At 41.4% G+C, this 19,906-nt stretch overlaps 1 protein-coding gene across 1 annotated transcript in view; it reads left to right on the plus strand.

Annotated features, from left to right (window-relative positions):
* KCNIP1 (potassium voltage-gated channel interacting protein 1) overlaps positions 1-19,906 on the plus strand; it is a 656,186-nt gene that overhangs the window by 523,392 nt on the left and 112,888 nt on the right. Inside the window, exon 7 of the mRNA XM_040404788.1 lies at positions 2,251-2,355. Within this exon, the coding sequence (XP_040260722.1) occupies positions 2,251-2,355 (105 nt within the window). The remainder of the gene's footprint in view (positions 1-2,250; positions 2,356-19,906) is intronic.

Consider the following 19,906-nt stretch of genomic DNA (forward strand, 5'->3'; position numbering starts at 1 on the left):
TTGCAAAATAAAAGAATTAAATGAAAAGTAACTTAATACACCAAAAAAAGACTGTAGAACAATGTAACTTCACCGCAGAACGGCTAATAAGATGTACAGTACTTCTTTTTTCCCCTAATACACCCATAAAAAGACTGTAGAACAATGTAAGTTCACTGCAGAACGTCTAAAAAGACGTACTTTTTTTTCCACTAATACACCCTAACAAAGGATGCAGAACAATGTAACCACCGCAGAACGGCTAATAAAACATACTTTTGTTTCCACACAATACACCCAAAAAAAGACTGTAGAACAATGTAACTTCACCGCAGAACGGCTAATAAGAAGTACATATATTACCTATTAATACATTCCATAAATGGCTGTATAGCAATGTAAATTCCCTGCAGAACGGCTAATAAGACCTACATATATTTCCTATTAATACATCCCGTAAATGACTGTATAGCAATGTAAATTCACCGCAGAACGGCTAATAAGACGTGCTGTACAAATAGAACGGCTAATAAGAACAGCTAATAAGACGAACATATATTTCCTAATAATATATATATTTCCTAATAATACACCCCGTAAATCTCTGTATAGCAATGTAAATTCACAGCAGAACATAAATTCACAGCATAAGACGTACGTTATGCAAAACGGAAAACAAACTTCTGTCGACCAAATGGATCCGTTATGATTGCCAATAGACTTCTATTATGAAAGAAAGCAAAACGGAATGCCTCTTAAAAGCTATCGTTTTGCATTCCATCATAATAGAAGTCTATATGCAGCATAACGGATCCGTCCTGGTTTCCGTTATGCAGGACTGGACTCTTGCATAATGGGAATCAGGAAAGTTCAGTTATGCTGCCCATAGACTTGGTATGGGACGGGAGGGAGGTGTTATCAGTGACTGAGAGCTATCTCGGTATACACACTTATACACCAATGCAATCAATCACTGACTGATAACTCCTCCCTCCTGTACCAGTGCTGTTCACAGGAGGTACAAAAAGCAGAGATACAAATGAATAAATTGCAGGTTTTACGGAATCCTACAAAACAGATTTGTCTTATTTTTATAATGCATTTACATAATGCATGCATGTATTATTATAAGAAAAAGGAAAAAGTCTGGTACCGTGTTAGACAACTAGAAAACTAGTTTAGGGCTCTCATAAATAGAAACAAAGTAAGAGTATTGCAGGTTTGTTACCTTTTAATGGCTAGCAAAAATAGAAGTAATGATGTTACATAGCGAGCTTTCGAGACATCACCAGTCCCTTCATCAGGCGTTGTATTATTATAGGTATGGGCCAATTACTGGATTGCATAAACCTGTGTATCCTTCTATCTACCTCCTGTCTCATGTGGAAACACCCCTCTCCCTGTTTGCATTGATATAAAAAAAATATTGGAGTGCAGTAATTTTTATGCTATGACTAAGGCCTCATTCACATTTCCGTGTCAGTGTCACGTCCGTGAAAAAAAGCATATGTGTTTCATCTATGAAGCTGTCCGTGAAGGATCCATGGTTGGTCCGCGTGTCCGTTTTTACCATCTGTGTGTAATCCGAAATTCACTGACGTTGCTTAGCTGAAAATTAATTTCCAAAGAATTTCCTATTAGTCTTCAGTGAAAAACGGCCGCAACACAGACACAACACGAATGTGTGTCAGTGATTTTCACGGACCCATAGACTTCAATGGGCGTGCTTGGTCCGCATCACGGATCAACGTAGTGCATGTCACGATTTTTTTTACTGACCCACCCCTAAGGCTTCATTCACATTTCCGTTTTTCACTGACATGTGCTATCCGCATTTTCTGCGGACAATACACGTACCCATTGTTCACATTTCAGTATTTTTTTAATGACCGTGGGTCAGTAAAAAAATCACGAGGACATGCACTACCTTGATCCGTGATGCAGACCAAGCACGCCCATTGAAGTCTATGGGTCCGTGAAAATCACTGACACACATCCGTGTTGTGTCTGTGTTGCGGCCGTTTTTCACTGAAGACTAATAGGAGATTCTTTGAAATTTTTTATTTTTTTGTGTCCTACTGTATGTATAATAACGAATTGTATTTTGAACTGCTGGGCTGAACTTTTTTGACATTACAAATGGATACTTCTTGGGAGCCAGCCCTGAGATCTGTGCATCTGACCACAGACCACTTTGTATTGGCAGGTGAGCTGAAAAAAAATTGCTTTCTATTTGCATATAAATAACTTTTCTTTGTCTCTTTCAAACAGGAAATGATGGATATAGTTAAGGCCATATATGACATGATGGGTAAATGTACCTACCCTGTACTCAAAGAAGATGCCCCCAAGCAACACGTGGAATTATTTTTTCAGGTTACTATATAATTTCTTTTATTTAATGTTATTAATGAATTGTAGTCAAGTGACAAAAGACATGCAATGCAATCTCATTTAACATGAAACCGTAGTAGTATCTTTAATATACTGTATATTCATTCTCAGTGGATATCTATGAACTCAGAACAATCAATCTAAGCCAGAATTCTCCTCTATTTTGATCAGAAAATGTGCATCTTTGAGTTCACAACACACACAAAGGGGCAGACTTTCTAATTTTACATGGGACGATTATTGGGAATGAAGTTCTTATTAATGCTCATTGCTGATAATTGATACGTATAAATGTAGCACAGATCACCAAGTGAAAGCATTGTTAATGTGGCACCCAAAATCATCCTGTGTAAAGAGGCATCTGCTGCTTGGAAACCTTGAATCTGTATGTGGATGAGCTATTGCAGTGGTGATTGCTTGTCCCTATACAGAGGAGGTGATTGCTTTATGTACGTATATGCTGCTCTCACATTCTCTGACGTTGAGGCAACTATCTGGAATGACCAATTTGCTCTCAGTGATCGCCTGCCCAGTTGGCTGGTTGGAAGGTTAACCCTTTCAGTACCAAGCAATTTTTCACTTTAAATCCCAGGCCGATTTTAGCAAATCTGACATGCGTCACTTTATGTGCTAATAACTTTGGAACGCATTTACTTATTCAAGCCGTTCTGAGATTGTTTTCTCGTGACACATTGTACTTCATGAGAGTCATAAATTTGAGTCAATATATTACACCTTTATGTATGAAAAATCCCAAATTTACCAAAAATTTGGAAAAATTCACAATTTTAAAATTTTTTATTTCTCTCCTTTTAAGACAGATAATAATACCTCATAAAATAGTTATTAGTCAACATTCCCCATATAAAAAATAGTTATGGGAAGCTCACCAAAATATAGCATGGCCTGCTACCATCCAATAGCTATACAATAAATATACAAAAAGATGACCAGCTCACAAGAAGTCAATTACATCAAATTTAATCCCAACCTATAAAATTATGCCAGATATTGGCCAATCATACATAAAGATATGCACTATTGTGTGCTGACATGAGCACACCAAATAGCAGTATAAAATCAAAATACAATTATGAATCTAAAATAGCAATAAAATTATAATAGTCACGGTCCATCCTTTATACTAAGCTGCGGAGCTCTCGCAGCCTACTCTATAATATTTGGACTGCAGCCCTACGTTGTTTTCCTTTAAATTTTCTCAATTGATGTATTTTCAACAGGATGGTGGAATGTTCTATGGGGCATATGTGAGTGTCCAGTGTCAATTCACACTGATAGGTGCGTTAAATGATTAACAGTAATAGAGCGCAAGTCCACTTACGTGTCCAGTCGCTTCGCCGCCTTTGTAATGTAACGGGTAGTTTTCTTTTATAGCGCTTGTGCGCTTCGTGCCCGATGTTGATAGTATCTACACAGTGACGTCTGTTGGCATACAGTCCAGGTATCGGCCGCTCCACGAATAGTCTCCAGTTACTAATGACGCTGCGCGCCTGCGCAGTGCGGCTTTCCGGGCGCTGACTGTTCCACGTGTGATCTCTGGTTGTTAGCAGTACTGGGCACCTGCGCAATACAAGGTTCCGGACACTCACAGCCCCCACTACGATGGTCTAGCTTCACACTTGCAAATTTTCCACTTTTCAATAGAAATGTTACACCAATTGTAACAGGGGTGCAGTTTTCTAGCCAGACGCGTTTCAAAACCGCATGGGTTTCTTCCTCAGTGGCAGTATATTGAATGAAGAAAGGGGGACATATTGCTCCTTATAAGGAGCCTAAGTAAAAATCTAAACCTGGACCGTGCCGTGACTAATCATTCCATATACTAAACAATCCTATATCAAGTACTCATTCAATCATAAAATATAGGTTATTCACCTCATGTATATTAGTGTTGTACACTGCATACTAACATCATTAAATATTATAGTGATATTACATTATGTAAACATCGTATACAAAATCCTGATCCAGCAGACCCATTTCCAGCTGAATACGGCAACACCCCACATGTGCTCAAAAACGGAAATTTGAGCACATGACAGGGTTCAAAAGGACAGGAGCACCAGAGGGCTTTTTGAAGACAGATTCTACAGCATTGGCTTTTTGGAGCTATGTTGCATATGAAGACACCCTTAGGAACCCCTACAGTGGAAACCCCCAAAAAGTGACCCTATTCCAGAAACTAGATCCCTCAAGGAGTATTTCAAGGTGTGTAGTGAGCACTTTGACCAATCAGGCGTTTCACAGAATTAGGAAATACTTGGCTGTGAAAATGAAAAATTACCATTTTATTCCAGAAAAAGTTGCTTTACACCCACATTTTTTACTTTCAGAAGGGGTAACAGGACAAAATGCACCCCGCATTTTGTTACCCATTCCCCCCTTAATACGGCAGCACCCCATATGTGCTTGTAGCCTGCCATATGGGCGCATAGCTGGACTCTAGAAGCAAAGAGCAAAATATGGATTTTGCAGGCTTGAATAAACAGACATGGATTTTAGGTGCCATGTCGCATGTTAAAAAATTCCTGAGGTCCCCAGAAATTAAAAACCCAAAGTGACCCCATTTTGGAAAGAGCACTACCGTACGAACATTTTAAGTGGTCACCTTTGACCAAACAGTTGTATTACAGAAATTAATATGTAGTGGTTGGTGAAAAGTGGATATGTAAGCTCTGTGGACAAAATCAGTTATAAGGCGGTAAAATTAAAGGGTACATCAAGGATGAAATTATTCCATGGATGAGTGATAGATTCTGAAACAATCCTTGACGCACAGGCCAGGTTTTTCAGGGCAAGTTTTGGAATGGTATCTTTCCTTATCCCCCTTTTGGAACACACACTGCATCTTTTTTGGGTCCTTCCCTTTCTCGCTGTTTGGGGGACTTCACCAGGGAAATGTTGCCCTGGTACAACTCGGGCAGGATAACTTACAGAAGTACTGGGACTTTATTTTTATTGCTTGGTTTGAAAAAATTAGAGCCTTTATCACCACCTCTTGAAATTGTAGGAATGTTCTTGGATGGCCTCTAGACATAGGCGTGCGCACGGAGTGTGCCAGGTGTGCCTGGGCACACCCTAATCAAACCTCAAAATTGAGGTTATGTCACCTCCAGCAGCTGCCTCTTGAGCCCGCTAGCCGGCGAATACTAATGAGCGCTCATTAGTACCAGAGGACCAGGAAGCCGTGAACGCACTGTACTTACCGCTTCCTGGTCCTCGGCTGTCCAGAAGCAGTGAGGTAAGTGTTTTTTTATTTTATAAAAAATTTGGCTGCTGGGGGCATAATGGGGGCTAATGAGAGGCATAATGGGGGCTAATGAGAGGCATAATGGGGGCTAATGAGAGGCATAATGGGGGCTAATGAGAGGCATAATGGGGGCTAATAAAGCATATGGGGGCTAATGAGAGGCATAATGGGGGCTAATAAAATGCATAATGGGGGCTAATGAGGCATAAGGGCTGATAATAGGGGCTAATGAGGCATAAAGGCTATAGATACAGTTGCTAGAAAAAGTATGTGAAGCCTTTGGAATGATACGGATTTCTGCACAAATTGGTCAAAATGTGATCTGATCTTCATCTAAGTCATAACAATAGACAATCACAGTCTGCTTAAACTAATAACACACAAAGAATTAAATGTTTTAATTGAACACACCATGTAAACATTCACAGTGCAGGTGGAAAAAGTATGTGAACCCCTAGACTAATGACATCTCCAAGAGCTAATTGGATTGAGGTGTCAGCCAACTGGAGTCCAATCAATGGGATGAGATTGGAGGTGTTGGTTACAGCTGCCCTGCCCTATAAAAAACACACAACAGTTCTGGGTTCGCTTTTCACTATCTTCCCACTAACTCCTAGGACAGGGGGGCATTCTGGGGGTTCAATCCGGGTGTCCCTCCTTTCGTAAACCTGGAACTTGTGAGTTTACCCAGAGCTATTCTCACAGACTTTATACATTTTTATTCCATACCTTGCCCGCTTGCTGGGCATGTATGGCGGAATCTCACCCTCCCATTGAAAAGTAATAGAGATTCCTCTACGCAGACATTCTGTTCTGGGGTGTACACTTCTGAGAACTTTATGTTGAAGTGGTCAAGGATGGGCCTAATTTTGAACAGATGGTCAAATGCGGGGTCATTCTGGGGTGGGCACTGTGCATTATGGTTGTAATGCAAAAATGGCATTACTGTAAATTGGAGTGTGGTACAAGACATCCGCACTCCAATACTGATTAACCTTTGGTTTTCTTTACTAAGCCCGTATGCAGCAAGAGCCCCCAAAAGGTCATCATCTCTGCTGCATTTACTGGGGTCCAACCTTGGGGTCTAGCGTATGGTGTTGTGGAGTTCTGGGAAATAAATTGCTGGGGCGTATAAATTTGTTTGGGTTACCATCAAATTTATTAAATCTTCAGAGAAAAAGATTTAAAAAAATGCAATTTCTGTGAAACCCAAACAATCTATCTGAATTCCTGAGCTGCCCACAAACTCAAGAATTTGGGGCTGATAATCCTCAGGGGGTGGGTCCATATGGGGTCACTCTGGGGGGCTTTCTCCACTGCTACCCTGGGGCGCCTTCTAGAGGGTCCCTCATCACCGGATGATGATGAGGAGGAGGGAGTAGAGGAGTAGAGGAAAGTGGCATCCTCTTCTCCCTCACTGGCTGACTTAGTATCAGAAGCAAGCATGGCGTATGCCTCTTCAGCTGAGTAAACTTGTTGGGATGGATGGGCCATTTTTATTTTATTGGGGTGTAACGTGTGAAATATGTAAAACTTTATTTAGTGTGGGGTGTGTATGAGATGCTTTCACACGTGAAGCGGCTTGTAATAAATTGGAAATTAAATTTAGGAGAAAAAAGGGAGAAGGAGAAAAGGAGAAAAAAAAATTAGCAAAAAATTGTGCACAAAAAAAAGCGGTGAAAAATGAGCAGACGCGATCAGTAATGGACACTACTGATCGGTGCTCAGTGTTTTCAAAATGCACGCACGCAGATGTGTGTTCGTGCAAAATGCTAAACTGACACTAAACTGACACTAACTGAAAATGATATATATATAGATATATATAACTTGAAAAAGATAGGACTGCACTCCAGATAAAGTGAAAAATCAGTGGAGCTTTATTCACCCATAACTTTGGCAACTTTGCGACGTTTCGGCTCACAAGAGCCTTCTTCCAGCATAGAAACAGTGAAAATAACAATCATATAAAGGCAAGTCTCAAGTGACTGGCCAATCATACTGTGATTACAATCATGATTAAATTGGATACATATGGTACATATAAACAAAAGTGCATGTGCGTAAAGTGACATGTGCTTAAGAGATCCGCATCACAAGAACATAGTCCCTGGTCATCGATCATATAGACATGTAATATATAAATAATATAAGTGTATATTAAAGTGCATACATATATTAGATGAAGATCAACGAAGTCGCACCTCTCGATGTAATGGCGCCAGCATACACCATCGTATTCCGTTGAGCGTCTCCATTCTCTCACTGCGCATGACCAGATCCGCGTCATCATCCATCATAGCGCTTACATGTGACGCATGCGCTCCATCAAAATTACACTACAGGCACCATCTTGATAGAGGGCAACATTGCCCAACGGTTGCATAAGTGCCGTATGTGCATACATTCAATAGGCTAAACGCTTTCCTATGTAGTATATTAAGCCGCAGTAGGTAAATCCTACATAAATCAGCATCTGGAGAAGGTACCAACTCTGCGGAGATGGATCCTGTCCACTAGATGGCATATGTCAGAGGGGGACACGTCAGTATACCCTGCCGGCATCGCCAAACTAATTGCCGAAAATAACGCAGCCATAGGGGAATTCTTTAAGGAAAGAGTAGCCGGATAAAGAAAAATTCATATCTGGAAATACGCAGCGAGAAGACTGTTGATGTTGCAGCTCGGTATCATCATCATCAAAGAGGGCCAGTTCAAGGATCTCCATCCAAAAGAAATGTTTTTTTTTAAAAAAAATTGTTGTTCTAAAAGGCAAAGATAAATATAACAAATTAATTACAGATTGATTAATCTGTGTCACAATGATTATCAATGTGTGTTATCACCGTTTCAAGGCACTTTTATACAACCAAAGAGAAAGATCAAAAGACGCAGGGAAGATCAAGCTAAACCTCAAAGCCAGACATCTCATCTAAAATCTGCATTAAGCCCATTAGGATGTAGACTGTCCAAGGTATATATCCATCTTAATTCTCGCTGTTTCAAGATTGCCAAATGGTCACCACCTCTCCTGGGCATTGCCACATGGTCGATTATCCAGCATCTTAGATCCCGTTCACCGTGGTGAAGGGATCCAAAATGTCTGGAAACCGGCAGATCGGTGCGACTTTTTCTAATTGAATTCCTATGGTTATTTAACCTGACCTTCAATTCCGTAGAAGTTTCTCCTACATATATTAGATTGCAGGGACATGATAAAACATAAATGACATATGATGAGGAACATGTCAAATGATATTTAATAGGGTATTCTCTTCCTGTGGATGGATGTACAAAAGATTTTGATTTATTTATATAGCGACAGTTGACGCAATTAAGACACGGGAAACATCCCAGTCCCGCCTGCGTCAACGGTCGCTGAATGACATTTCTTTTTGGACCAACATCTGCCTTCACCAGATAATCTCCTATATTTTTATTTTTTCGATACGATAACAATGGAGGATTCTCAAATTCAGCGACGTCTTTTATTCCTCTACTCAGAATATTCCAATTCTTTTTAAGGATCTGTCCTATTTCTACACTGTAATTAGAATATGTGGACATAAAAGGTATTCTCTGAATTTTTGAGAGAGTAGGTTGTACACGTTCTGGACACATATCAAGAATTTTGCTTTTTTGTTCATTCAGCAGTTTGCGAGGATAGCCACGTTCTCTGAATTTGTCAGCCATCATATCCAATGTGGCTGGCAATTCAGTGTGGTCCGACACAATTCGTTTTGCCCTCAAAAATTGAGATTGAGGAAGATGTTTGATCAGGCTGCGTGGGTGATTGCTTTCAAATCGAAGAATTGTGTTTCTATCTGTCGATTTGACAAACAAACCCGTACTAATATGATCTTCATTCAATTTCACATTAGTGTCTAGAAATGACAAATTAGTTTTAGAATAAGATATAGTATACTGAAGATCAATATCTATACTATTAAGATAGTCATGAAATTCAACCAACTGTGTTTCGGTGCCAGTCCATAGGAGGAAGACGTCATCTATGTACCTCCACCACCTCAAAACATGTTGAAAGTGGTGCGATACATAGATGAGGTCCTCCTCCACATGGCGCATATAGATATTTGCGTACGTTGGGGCCACATTTGACCCCATCGCAACGCCGCGTTTTTGATTAAAAAAGGTGTCTTGGAACAAAAAATAATTATTTTCAAGTATCAATTTTAGAAGGGAATTAATGAAACATTTTGTCTCAGTAGAGATGTCTGTACCATCAAGATATTTGTTGACCGCTATAATACCTTTCCTATGTCCTATTGATGTGTACAACGATACTACATCAAAGGACACAAGAAATAGAGAATTAACATTGCTGCAATCCACTGATCTCAACTGTTCTAGAAAATCACCTGTGTCTTTAATGTAAGATTTCCCTGCCGTTGAGAAGTCCCTGAGCATTTTGTCCAAAAAGATGGCTATTCTACTGAATACAGAGTCTGAGCCTGATACGATGGGGCGGCTAGGAGGATCCACAAGGCTTTTATGCACTTTGGGTAATATATATATTACAGGGGTAACAGGAAAGGGTACCTCCAGATATTCCCTGAGATCTTCATCTATAGTGCCCGCCACCACCGCATCAGACAGAATCTTCTTAATAGTATTCATAATGCTGAATTTGGGATCGCCCTGTAGGATACCATATACATTAGTGTCTGCCAATTGACGCTGACTTTCTTTAATATATTTAGATCTATCAAGTACAACTACCCCCCCGCCCTTATCGGCGGGTTTAATTGTTATATGGGCGTTGTCTTTGAGTTGCGACAGAGCCTCAATTTCAGCTGTAGTCAAATTAGGTTTATTCAATATGTTAGATTCTCCCAATGAGGCTTTTACATTTCTGACATCCCTTTTGACCGCAGCAATATAAGCCTCTATAGCTGGCTCATTAACAATCGGACAAAAAGAACTCTTGTTTGTCAAGCCTAATTTTTTAAGTGTTAATTCACTAGAGCATATTTGTAAACTTGGAGTGGTACCCCTAAAAAAACTTTTTAGCTTCACAGAACGAAAAAAACAATTCAAATCAATTTCCAAGTCAAACCAGTTACCCTTGGAACTGGGGCAAAATGTGAGTCCTTTGGACAAAACGCTATGTTGAGCATCAGTCAGTTCCACAGAGGATAAGTTGAAAACTATGGCCTCTTTCTGTATGTCGATGCCTTCGTCGACTGCAGCCTGGTCCTGTTGTAACGTTGTTTTATTCCCCCTTCTATATCTGTAGCCACCTCTTCTGGTTCTTTTTCTTTTTCTTTTTTTGATATCCAAGCTGTTCCCTAAAAAAACAGCATTATCTTCATCTGCAGACGGTTGAGTGTTCTTTCTCTTTTTCTTATTATCACGGTTAAAGCCATTGGTAGAGGAATCTGAGTGCCACTTATAAATATCTCCTTTTCTATAATCTTCGGCATCACGTACCCATTTGTTCCTTTTACCTTCTTCTAATTCAGCTTGCAATTTTGCTAATTGACTTTTCATTTCATCTTTATATTGTAAAAATTCATCATCCGACAAAAATGTTTGTAATAAACGTTCCACCTCAAGCAAATCCTCAGAAAGTGTTACTACCTCTACTTGTAAAAATTCAATATTTAGCAAGATATAGTCCAATGAATATCTGTTAGACAATGTTTCAAATCTTTTGCAAAATAAATCATTTGTTGGAAAAAGATTAGGACGTAAATTGGAGCGCATGCCCCTAGGTATCTTCTTATCTTTGTAATATTGTCCCAATGTGGCCATATGCAGTTTCATGGCAATAAGACGTCTGGACAGAATAATATACTTGCGTTTGAGTTCTTTTAAATTAGGAGCCTGTAGAAAAGAAGCGTCGCTTTCAATCCCCCGCATGATTTGCTCGACCTCCTCAGCAGTATATGTGCCGCCATAGGGTGTATCATTAGAAGACATGTTCAAAGAATTTTCAGGTGTGCTCACCCACGGTGCCGATATAAATTGAAGAAAATCCAGCGGGAGCACCACCAAGAGTCGGGTGCAAAATCCCCAAGGGCAGCGGCAATACCCCAACAATACGACTTGAAAAAGATAGGACTGCACTCCAGATAAAGTGAAAAATCAGTGGAGCTTTATTCACCCATAACTTTGGCAACTTTGCGACGTTTCGGCTCACAAGAGCCTTCTTCCAGCATAGAAACAGTGAAAATAACAATCATATAAAGGCAAGTCTCAAGTGACTGGCCAATCATACTGTGATTACAATCATGATTAAATTGGATACATATGGTACATATAAACAAAAGTGCATGTGCGTAAAGTGACATGTGCTTAAGAGATCCGCATCACAAGAACATAGTCCCTGGTCATCGATCATATAGACATGTAATATATAAATAATATAAGTGTATATTAAAGTGCATACATATATTAGATGAAGATCAACGAAGTCGCACCTCTCGATGTAATGGCGCCAGCATACACCATCGTATTCCGTTGAGCGTCTCCATTCTCTCACTGCGCATGACCAGATCCGCGTCATCATCCATCATAGCGCTTACATGTGACGCATGCGCTCCATCAAAATTACACTACAGGCACCATCTTGATAGAGGGCAACATTGCCCAACGGTTGCATAAGTGCCGTATGTGCATACATTCAATAGGCTAAACGCTTTCCTATGTAGTATATTAAGCCGCAGTAGGTAAATCCTACATAAATCAGCATCTGGAGAAGGTACCAACTCTGCGGAGATGGATCCTGTCCACTAGATGGCATATGTCAGAGGGGGACACGTCAGTATACCCTGCCGGCATCGCCAAACTAATTGCCGAAAATAACGCAGCCATAGGGGAATTCTTTAAGGAAAGAGTAGCCGGATAAAGAAAAATTCATATCTGGAAATACGCAGCGAGAAGACTGTTGATGTTGCAGCTCGGTATCATCATCATCAAAGAGGGCCAGTTCAAGGATCTCCATCCAAAAGAAATGTTTTTTTTTAAAAAAAATTGTTGTTCTAAAAGGCAAAGATAAATATAACAAATTAATTACAGATTGAGTGTGGTACAAGACATCCGCACTCCAATACTGATTAACCTTTGGTTTTCTTTACTAAGCCCGTATGCAGCAAGAGCCCCCAAAAGGTCATCATCTCTGCTGCATTTACTGGGGTCCAACCTTGGGGTCTAGCGTATGGTGTTGTAGAGTTCTGGGAAATAAATTGCTGGGGCGTATAAATTTGTTTGGGTTACCATCAAATTTATTAAATCTTCAGAGAAAAAGATTTAAAAAAATGCAATTTCTGTGAAACCCAAACAATCTATCTGAATTCCTGAGCTGCCCACAAACTCAAGAATTTGGGGCTGATAATCCTCAGGGGGTGGGTCCATATGGGGTCACTCTGGGGGGCTTTCTCCACTGCTACCCTGGGGCGCCTTCTAGAGGGTCCCTCATCACCGGATGATGATGAGGAGGAGGGAGTAGAGGAGTAGAGGAAAGTGGCATCCTCTTCTCCCTCACTGGCTGACTTAGTATCAGAAGCAAGCATGGCGTATGCCTCTTCAGCTGAGTAAACTTGTTGGGATGGATGGGCCATTTTTATTTTATTGGGGTGTAACGTGTGAAATATGTAAAACTTTATTTAGTGTGGGGTGTGTATGAGATGCTTTCACACGTGAAGCGGCTTGTAATAAATTGGAAATTAAATTTAGGAGAAAAAAGGGAGAAGGAGAAAAGGAGAAAAAAAAATTAGCAAAAAATTGTGCACAAAAAAAAGTATCTTCTGCACACAAAAAAAAGCGGTGAAAAATGAGCAGACGCGATCAGTAATGGACACTACTGATCGGTGCTCAGTGTTTTCAAAATGCACGCACGCAGATGTGTGTTCGTGCAAAATGCTAAACTGACACTAAACTGACACTAACTGAAAATGATATATATATATAGATATATATAGATATATATACAGTCCTGATCAAAAGTTTAAGACCACTTGAAAAATGGCAAAAAAATCATATTTAGCATGGCTGGATCTTAAAAAGGTTCCAAGTAGAGCTTCAACATGCAACAAGAAGAAATGGGAATGAGACAAAACATTTTTTGAGCATTCAATTTAATGAAAACAACGAATAAACTGAAACAGGCTGTTTTTCAGCTGATCAAAAGTTTAGGACCACACCTCCAAAAAACAACTAAAACCCCCCAAAACAGAAATCCAATTTCCAAACAGGAACTCAGTAATGAGTAGCTCCGCCGTTATTGTTTATCACTTCAAAAATTCGTTTTGGCATGCTTGATGCAAGCGTTTCCATGAGGTGAGTGGGAACATTTCTCCAAGTGGTGAAGACGGCCGCACGAAGGCCATCTACTGTCTGGAACTGTTGTCCATTTTTGTAAACTTTCCTTGCCATCCATCCCCAAAGGTTCTAAATTGGATTTAGATCAGGGTTCCCCGCAGAATGGGCCAAAAGAGTGATGTTATTCTCCTGGAAGAAGTCCCTTGTCCTGCGGCCATTGTGTACTGTAGCGTTGTCCTGTTGAAAAACCCAGTCGTTACCACACAGACGAGGGCCCTCAGTTATGAGGAATGCTCTCTGCAACATCTGGACATAGCCAGCGGCCGTTTGACGCCCCTGCACTTCCTGAAGCTCCATTGTTCCACTGAAGGAAAAAGCACCCCAGACCATTATGGCGCCCCCTCCACTGTGGCGCGTAGAAAACATCTCAGATGGGATCTGCTTGTCATGCCAGTAACGTTGGAAACCATCAGGACAATCAAGGTTAAATTTTTTCTCATCAGAGAATAAAACTTTCTTCCACCTTTGAATGTCCCATGTTTGGTGCTCTCTTGCAAAGTCCAAACGAGCAGTTCTGTGACGTTCAAGGAGACGAGGTCTTTGAAGACGTTTTTTGTTTTTGAAGCCCTTCAGTCTCAGATGCCATCTGATGGTTATGGGGCTGCAGTCAGCACCATTAAGGGTCTTAATTTGGGTTGAGGATCGTCCAGTGTCTTGACGGACAGCCAATTGGATCCTCCGGCTCAGTGCTGATGACATTTTTTTGGGTCTTCCACTTGACTTTTTTGTTCCATAACCCTCAGGATCATTTAAGAAATTCCAAATGACTGTCTTACTGCGTCCCACCTCAGCAGCGATGGCGCGTTGTGAGAGACCCTGCTTATGCAGTTCAACAACCCGAACCACGTTCAAAAAGGGAGAGTTTTTTTGCCTGTGCCATCACAACGTGTGACTACCTGACAGAAAATGACAATGATATCTTTGCACAGATTTGTCCTTTTAAAGGCATGTGGTCCTAAACTTTTGATCAGCTGAAAAACAGCATGTTTCAGTTTAATCGTTATTTTCAATTAATTGAATGCTCAAAATTTTTTTTGTCTCACTCTCATTTCTTCTGGTTGCATGTTGAAGCTCTACTTGGAACCTTGTTAAGACTTGTTAAGATCCAACAATGTAAAATATAATTTTTGCCATTTTTCAAGTGGTCTTAAACTTTTGATCAGGACTGTGTATATATGTATATATATATATATATATATATATATATATATAAAACTAACTAATTACCACCAGTGATGGCCAGTTCGAAGTGTTCACCCGCGAACACATGCAGGCTGCCATCTTGACTCACAAGTCCGGCGATGCACAGGTAAGCCCTTACCTGTGCCTGTGTCGGGAGCTGGTCTGAAACAAATGCGGTCACCGGGAGCAGGCAGTTCCGAGAACAGCCGCCGGGGGCCTTTATCAGAACTGCCTGCTCCCGGTGACCGCATTTGTCAAGATAGCAGCCCGCATGTGTTCACTGGCGAACACTGCGAACTGGCCATCACTGCCTACCACTAACTGCAGGTCTTCACAGAAAAAAATGTAAAAAAATAAAATAAAAATGTGTAGAATTAAATGAGCACACTAGTTATCGGTGCTCTGCAGCACACACTCACACACACAGATCGTGAATGCGTGCAAAAACTGTAGTATAAATACTCACTACAGTGGTTAAAAAGTGAACACTGGTTAGAAATTTCACTTATATCTGTATATATAGAAATATAGAGCTCTATATATACCGTATTTATATAAACCCCTAACTACAGATTATTATTTTTTAACCCAAAAAGAAATAATTGCAAAAAAAAAATTATAAAATAGCGCAAAAAATAATCCCCCGGTGCTGATCAGGCAGGTATGTACTGAACAGCACTTGGTGGTCACAGCTCGCACGCAGAAAAAGCTGTGCAAAGCTCGAAAATTGTAAAAACAAGAATAAAAAACAAAACAAAAAAGCGCTCGGACCAATTGGCGTCCGTAAAAAAAGAATAGGGGATGGGAGGCAGGGAGAAGGGGGGGGCAGGGACAGGAACGGAGGGTGGTTTAGGGACCTGGAACTGATGCAAATGGTAAAAAAAAAATCACTGCAGCAGTTCCAGATGTTCTTCTTATTTTCTTCTTTTTTCTTCTTTTTTCAGCAAATAGAATCACAGGAAAAGAGCAGTGGTGTGGAACCACAAATCCCAGCAGATCAGATACAGCACAGAGGGGCACAGGTCCACTCTGCATGCAGTCACCAGCTAGAATGGCTGCATGCAGGGAGGATCTGCCCTTTTCTGTGCAGATGTAGCGCTGCCATTGGCTGGAGCATTGTTCCAGCCAATAGCAGCACTGGCAGGGTACGCCAAACACTAGTGCCCCCTGCCTGACCCAGGGGAGACAGGTGCTGAGTTGACCAGTTCAGCACCAGTCACCCCTGTACATACTATGTTCCACCCCCCTGCAGCTTCCTGGATGAATAAAAAATCATCCGGAGCTTCGATTGGCCGGTCTGCAGAAATCGGCCAATCGCAGCAATCCATGTTGCAGGGGGGGCGGAAAAACCTCCCTCTGCCCCCTGGGAAGATGGCTGCCTGCCGTCCTGAGCATCCATCATCACCCGGTCACCGAGCGATTTCTCTCAGGGACCGGGTGAACACAGCGCCGTAGCTCTACGGCGCTGGTATTTTAAACCCAATTCCCAGCGCCGTACAGCTACGGTGCTGGTATCCTACGGGTTAAATGTGTGCTAGATTTATCACAGTAGCTGATGCTGGAGGATAAATTTGGTGCATCTTAAGACTGTATAGTCTAAGTTTATACTACAAATTAGCTGGTTTATTTTAGACCACAACTTTATGCCAAAATTCTGGCAATATTTTGGCACACCACTGGTGCAGATTTACTAGTACTGTCTAATAGTTAAGCAGTGTATACTTAGTCTAGACAGCTTAAGGATCTGTCAGCAGATTTGTACCTATGAAACTGGCTAATGTCTGCTCTCTCTTCAACCGCTGCGCCCTCTGCACTTTAATTACAGGGCCAGACAGTGAAAACATAACACCCAGCTCTGTCAATTAAAGTGCACAGGACGCAGCAGTTGCAGAGAGAGCGGAGCATCTAGATGTAACGGCAACACCTCTGTTGCTCCAAGAGGCTCATTTGTAGAGATGAGCGAATCGAATTTGACGAAGTAGAATTCGATCTGGATTTCAGGAAATATTTTATTCGTATGGAAGTCGAATTTCCTTGCGCTTCATGGTAACAAATCAGATTTTTTTCTAAAATGGCTGCTGCACATGTTAGAACGAGGAAGCAAGAAGCCCAGGAACAAGGGATCACCCACAATGCCATGCATGCAGCAAGACAGCCAATCAGCCAGCCCCTGTGATGTCACAGCCCCATAAAAAGCCTCGGCCTGCTATGTCTCCACCATTTTCCAGTGAAATAGGGACAGTGTTTAGAAACTACATGAGTGAGGTTGACATTTTAAGATCCAAAATGCGTAGACGCTGTGTGTCTGTACTGTGTCATTGGATATTTTAGCGCTTTAAAGTATAAAGGCTATTTTTATGGGAAGCTGGACGTCTCTCCTTGTTTTGGATTATAAACCGTTTGTAACGGTCACGTCCACACACACACAGGGGGAAGGGTAGTGACCACTGCGCTCCACCCTCACCCCTGGCCCTGCCTACTTGCCTCACGAGTCCTGATGACAGGGGACAACTGGATGGCAATCCCTAACTTAGGATATGTGCAGGGAAGACAGACAAGACAAAATACGGAACATGAACGGACCGGGTCAGAACCAAGAGAGCTACGCAGTACAACGGATTAAGCAAAGAATGGTCAGGAGAAGCCGGGGTCAAATACCAGGAGAGTAGCGAAGTACAAGAGGAGTCCTAAGAGAGTAGTCAGGTGGGAGCCGAGGTCACAATACCAGGATGTATGCGCAGTACAGAAGGAGCAGGCAGAGGATCGTCAGGGAACAGGATCAGGTAAATATTCAGTAGTCCAACAAATAGCCAGGAGCCTAGAAATTAACAGGCAACCTGTAGCCAGCAGGCTGCCTGTATTTATAGTGGGGAGTGAGGGTCATGTGACGTGGCCAGCATCACATGACCGACAGACCAACCAGTCGAGCACCGAGTGATCAGCTCGGCGCTCAAGGCAGACTAGGAGCAGGGAGCCACCCAGCTAGTAAAGCCGCCCTGGGAATGAGGTCAAACACAGAACCTCATTCCAAAAGCTAAGCAACAGTTCTGCGGGCAATGGGGGACCGAGTGCACCTTCGGAACCCCGTGACACCGTTTTGGGGTATATTTATTTTATCTATAAGTACATCAATTCACCCTTGCTTCTGTAGTGAAAGTGCGGTCTGATACAAACAGTTTTGGGTTGTATTTAGTTTATATATAGGGATCAGTGGACCGCTGGATGTCCAGGTTCGAGGGGTTCGGCCAAACTTTGTTTCAAAGTTCAATTCGGGTTCCGAACTTGACCCAAACTTGACCCCGAATAATAATCCCAATTGAAGTCAATAGGGTCCCGAACTTTGGGGTACTAAAATGCCTGTAAAAAAGTTATAGAAAGGGCTAGAGGGCTGCAAAAGGCTCAAAAGTGGGTGTAAGAACAGTACAATTGCTCTGCAAACAAATGTAGATAGGTAAATGGCTTAAAATAAGATAAAATACATACAAATTAAAAATAACAATCAGAGGCAGAGGTCCAAGTGGAGTAGGAAGTTGAGGAGGCTGTGGCCGTGGCGGTAACATAGTAACATAGTACATAAGGCCGAAAAAAGACATTTGTCCATCCAGTTCGGCCTGTCATCCTGCAAGTTGATCCAGAGGAAGGCAAAAAAAAACAACTGTGAGGTAGAAGCCAATTTTCCCTACTTTAGGGGAATAAAAAATTCCTTCCCGACTCCAATCAGAATAACTACCTGGATCAACTACCCGTCTCTAGTAGCTATAGCTTGTAATATTATTACACTCCAGAAATACATCCAGGCCCCGCTTGAATTCCTTTATTGTCCTCACCATCACCACCTCCTCAGGCAGAGAGTTCCATAGTCTCACTGCTCTTACCGTAAAGAATCCTCTTCTATGTTTGTGTACAAACCTTCTTTCCTCCAGATGCAGAGGATGTCCCCTCGTCACAGTTACAGTCCTGGGGATGAATAGATGATGGGATAGATCTCTGTACTGACCCCTGATATACAGTCAGGTTCATAAATATTGGGACATCGACACAATTTTAACTGCAGACTGTCAGCTTTAATTTGAGGGTATTTACATCAAAATCAAGTGAATGGTGTAGGAATTACAACAGTTTGCATATGTGCCTCCCACCTGTTAAGGGACCAAAAGTAATGGGACTATAATAATAATCATAAATCAAACTATCACTTTTTAATACTTGGTTGCAAATCGTTTGCAGTCAATTACAGCCTGAAGTCTGGAACGCATAGACATCACCAGATGCTGGATTTCATCCCTGGTGATGCTCTGCCAGGCCTCTACTGCAACTGTCTTCAGTTCCTGCTTGTTCTTGGGGAATTTTCCCTTCAGTTTTGTCTTCAGCAAGTGAAATTCATGCTCAATCGGATTCAGGTCAGGTGATTGACTTGGCCATTACATAACATTCCACTTTTTTCCCTTAGAAAACTCTTTGGTTGCTTTTGCAGTATGCTTTGGATAATTGTCCATCTGAACTGTGAAGCGCCATCCAATGAGTACAGAAGCATTTGGCTGAATATGAGCAGATAATATTGCCCAAAACACTTCAGATTTCATCCTTCTGCTTATGTCAGCAGTCACATCATCAATAAATACAAGAGAACCAGTTCCATTGGCAGCCCACGCCATGACACTACCACCACCATGCTTCACTGATGAGGTGGTATGCTTACGATCATGAGAAGTTCCTTTCCTTCTCCATACTCTTCAC

The sequence above is a fragment of the Bufo bufo genome, chromosome 1 (genome assembly GCF_905171765.1).
Source record: "Bufo bufo chromosome 1, aBufBuf1.1, whole genome shotgun sequence".
In the NCBI taxonomy this organism is placed as follows: Eukaryota; Metazoa; Chordata; class Amphibia; order Anura; family Bufonidae; genus Bufo; species Bufo bufo.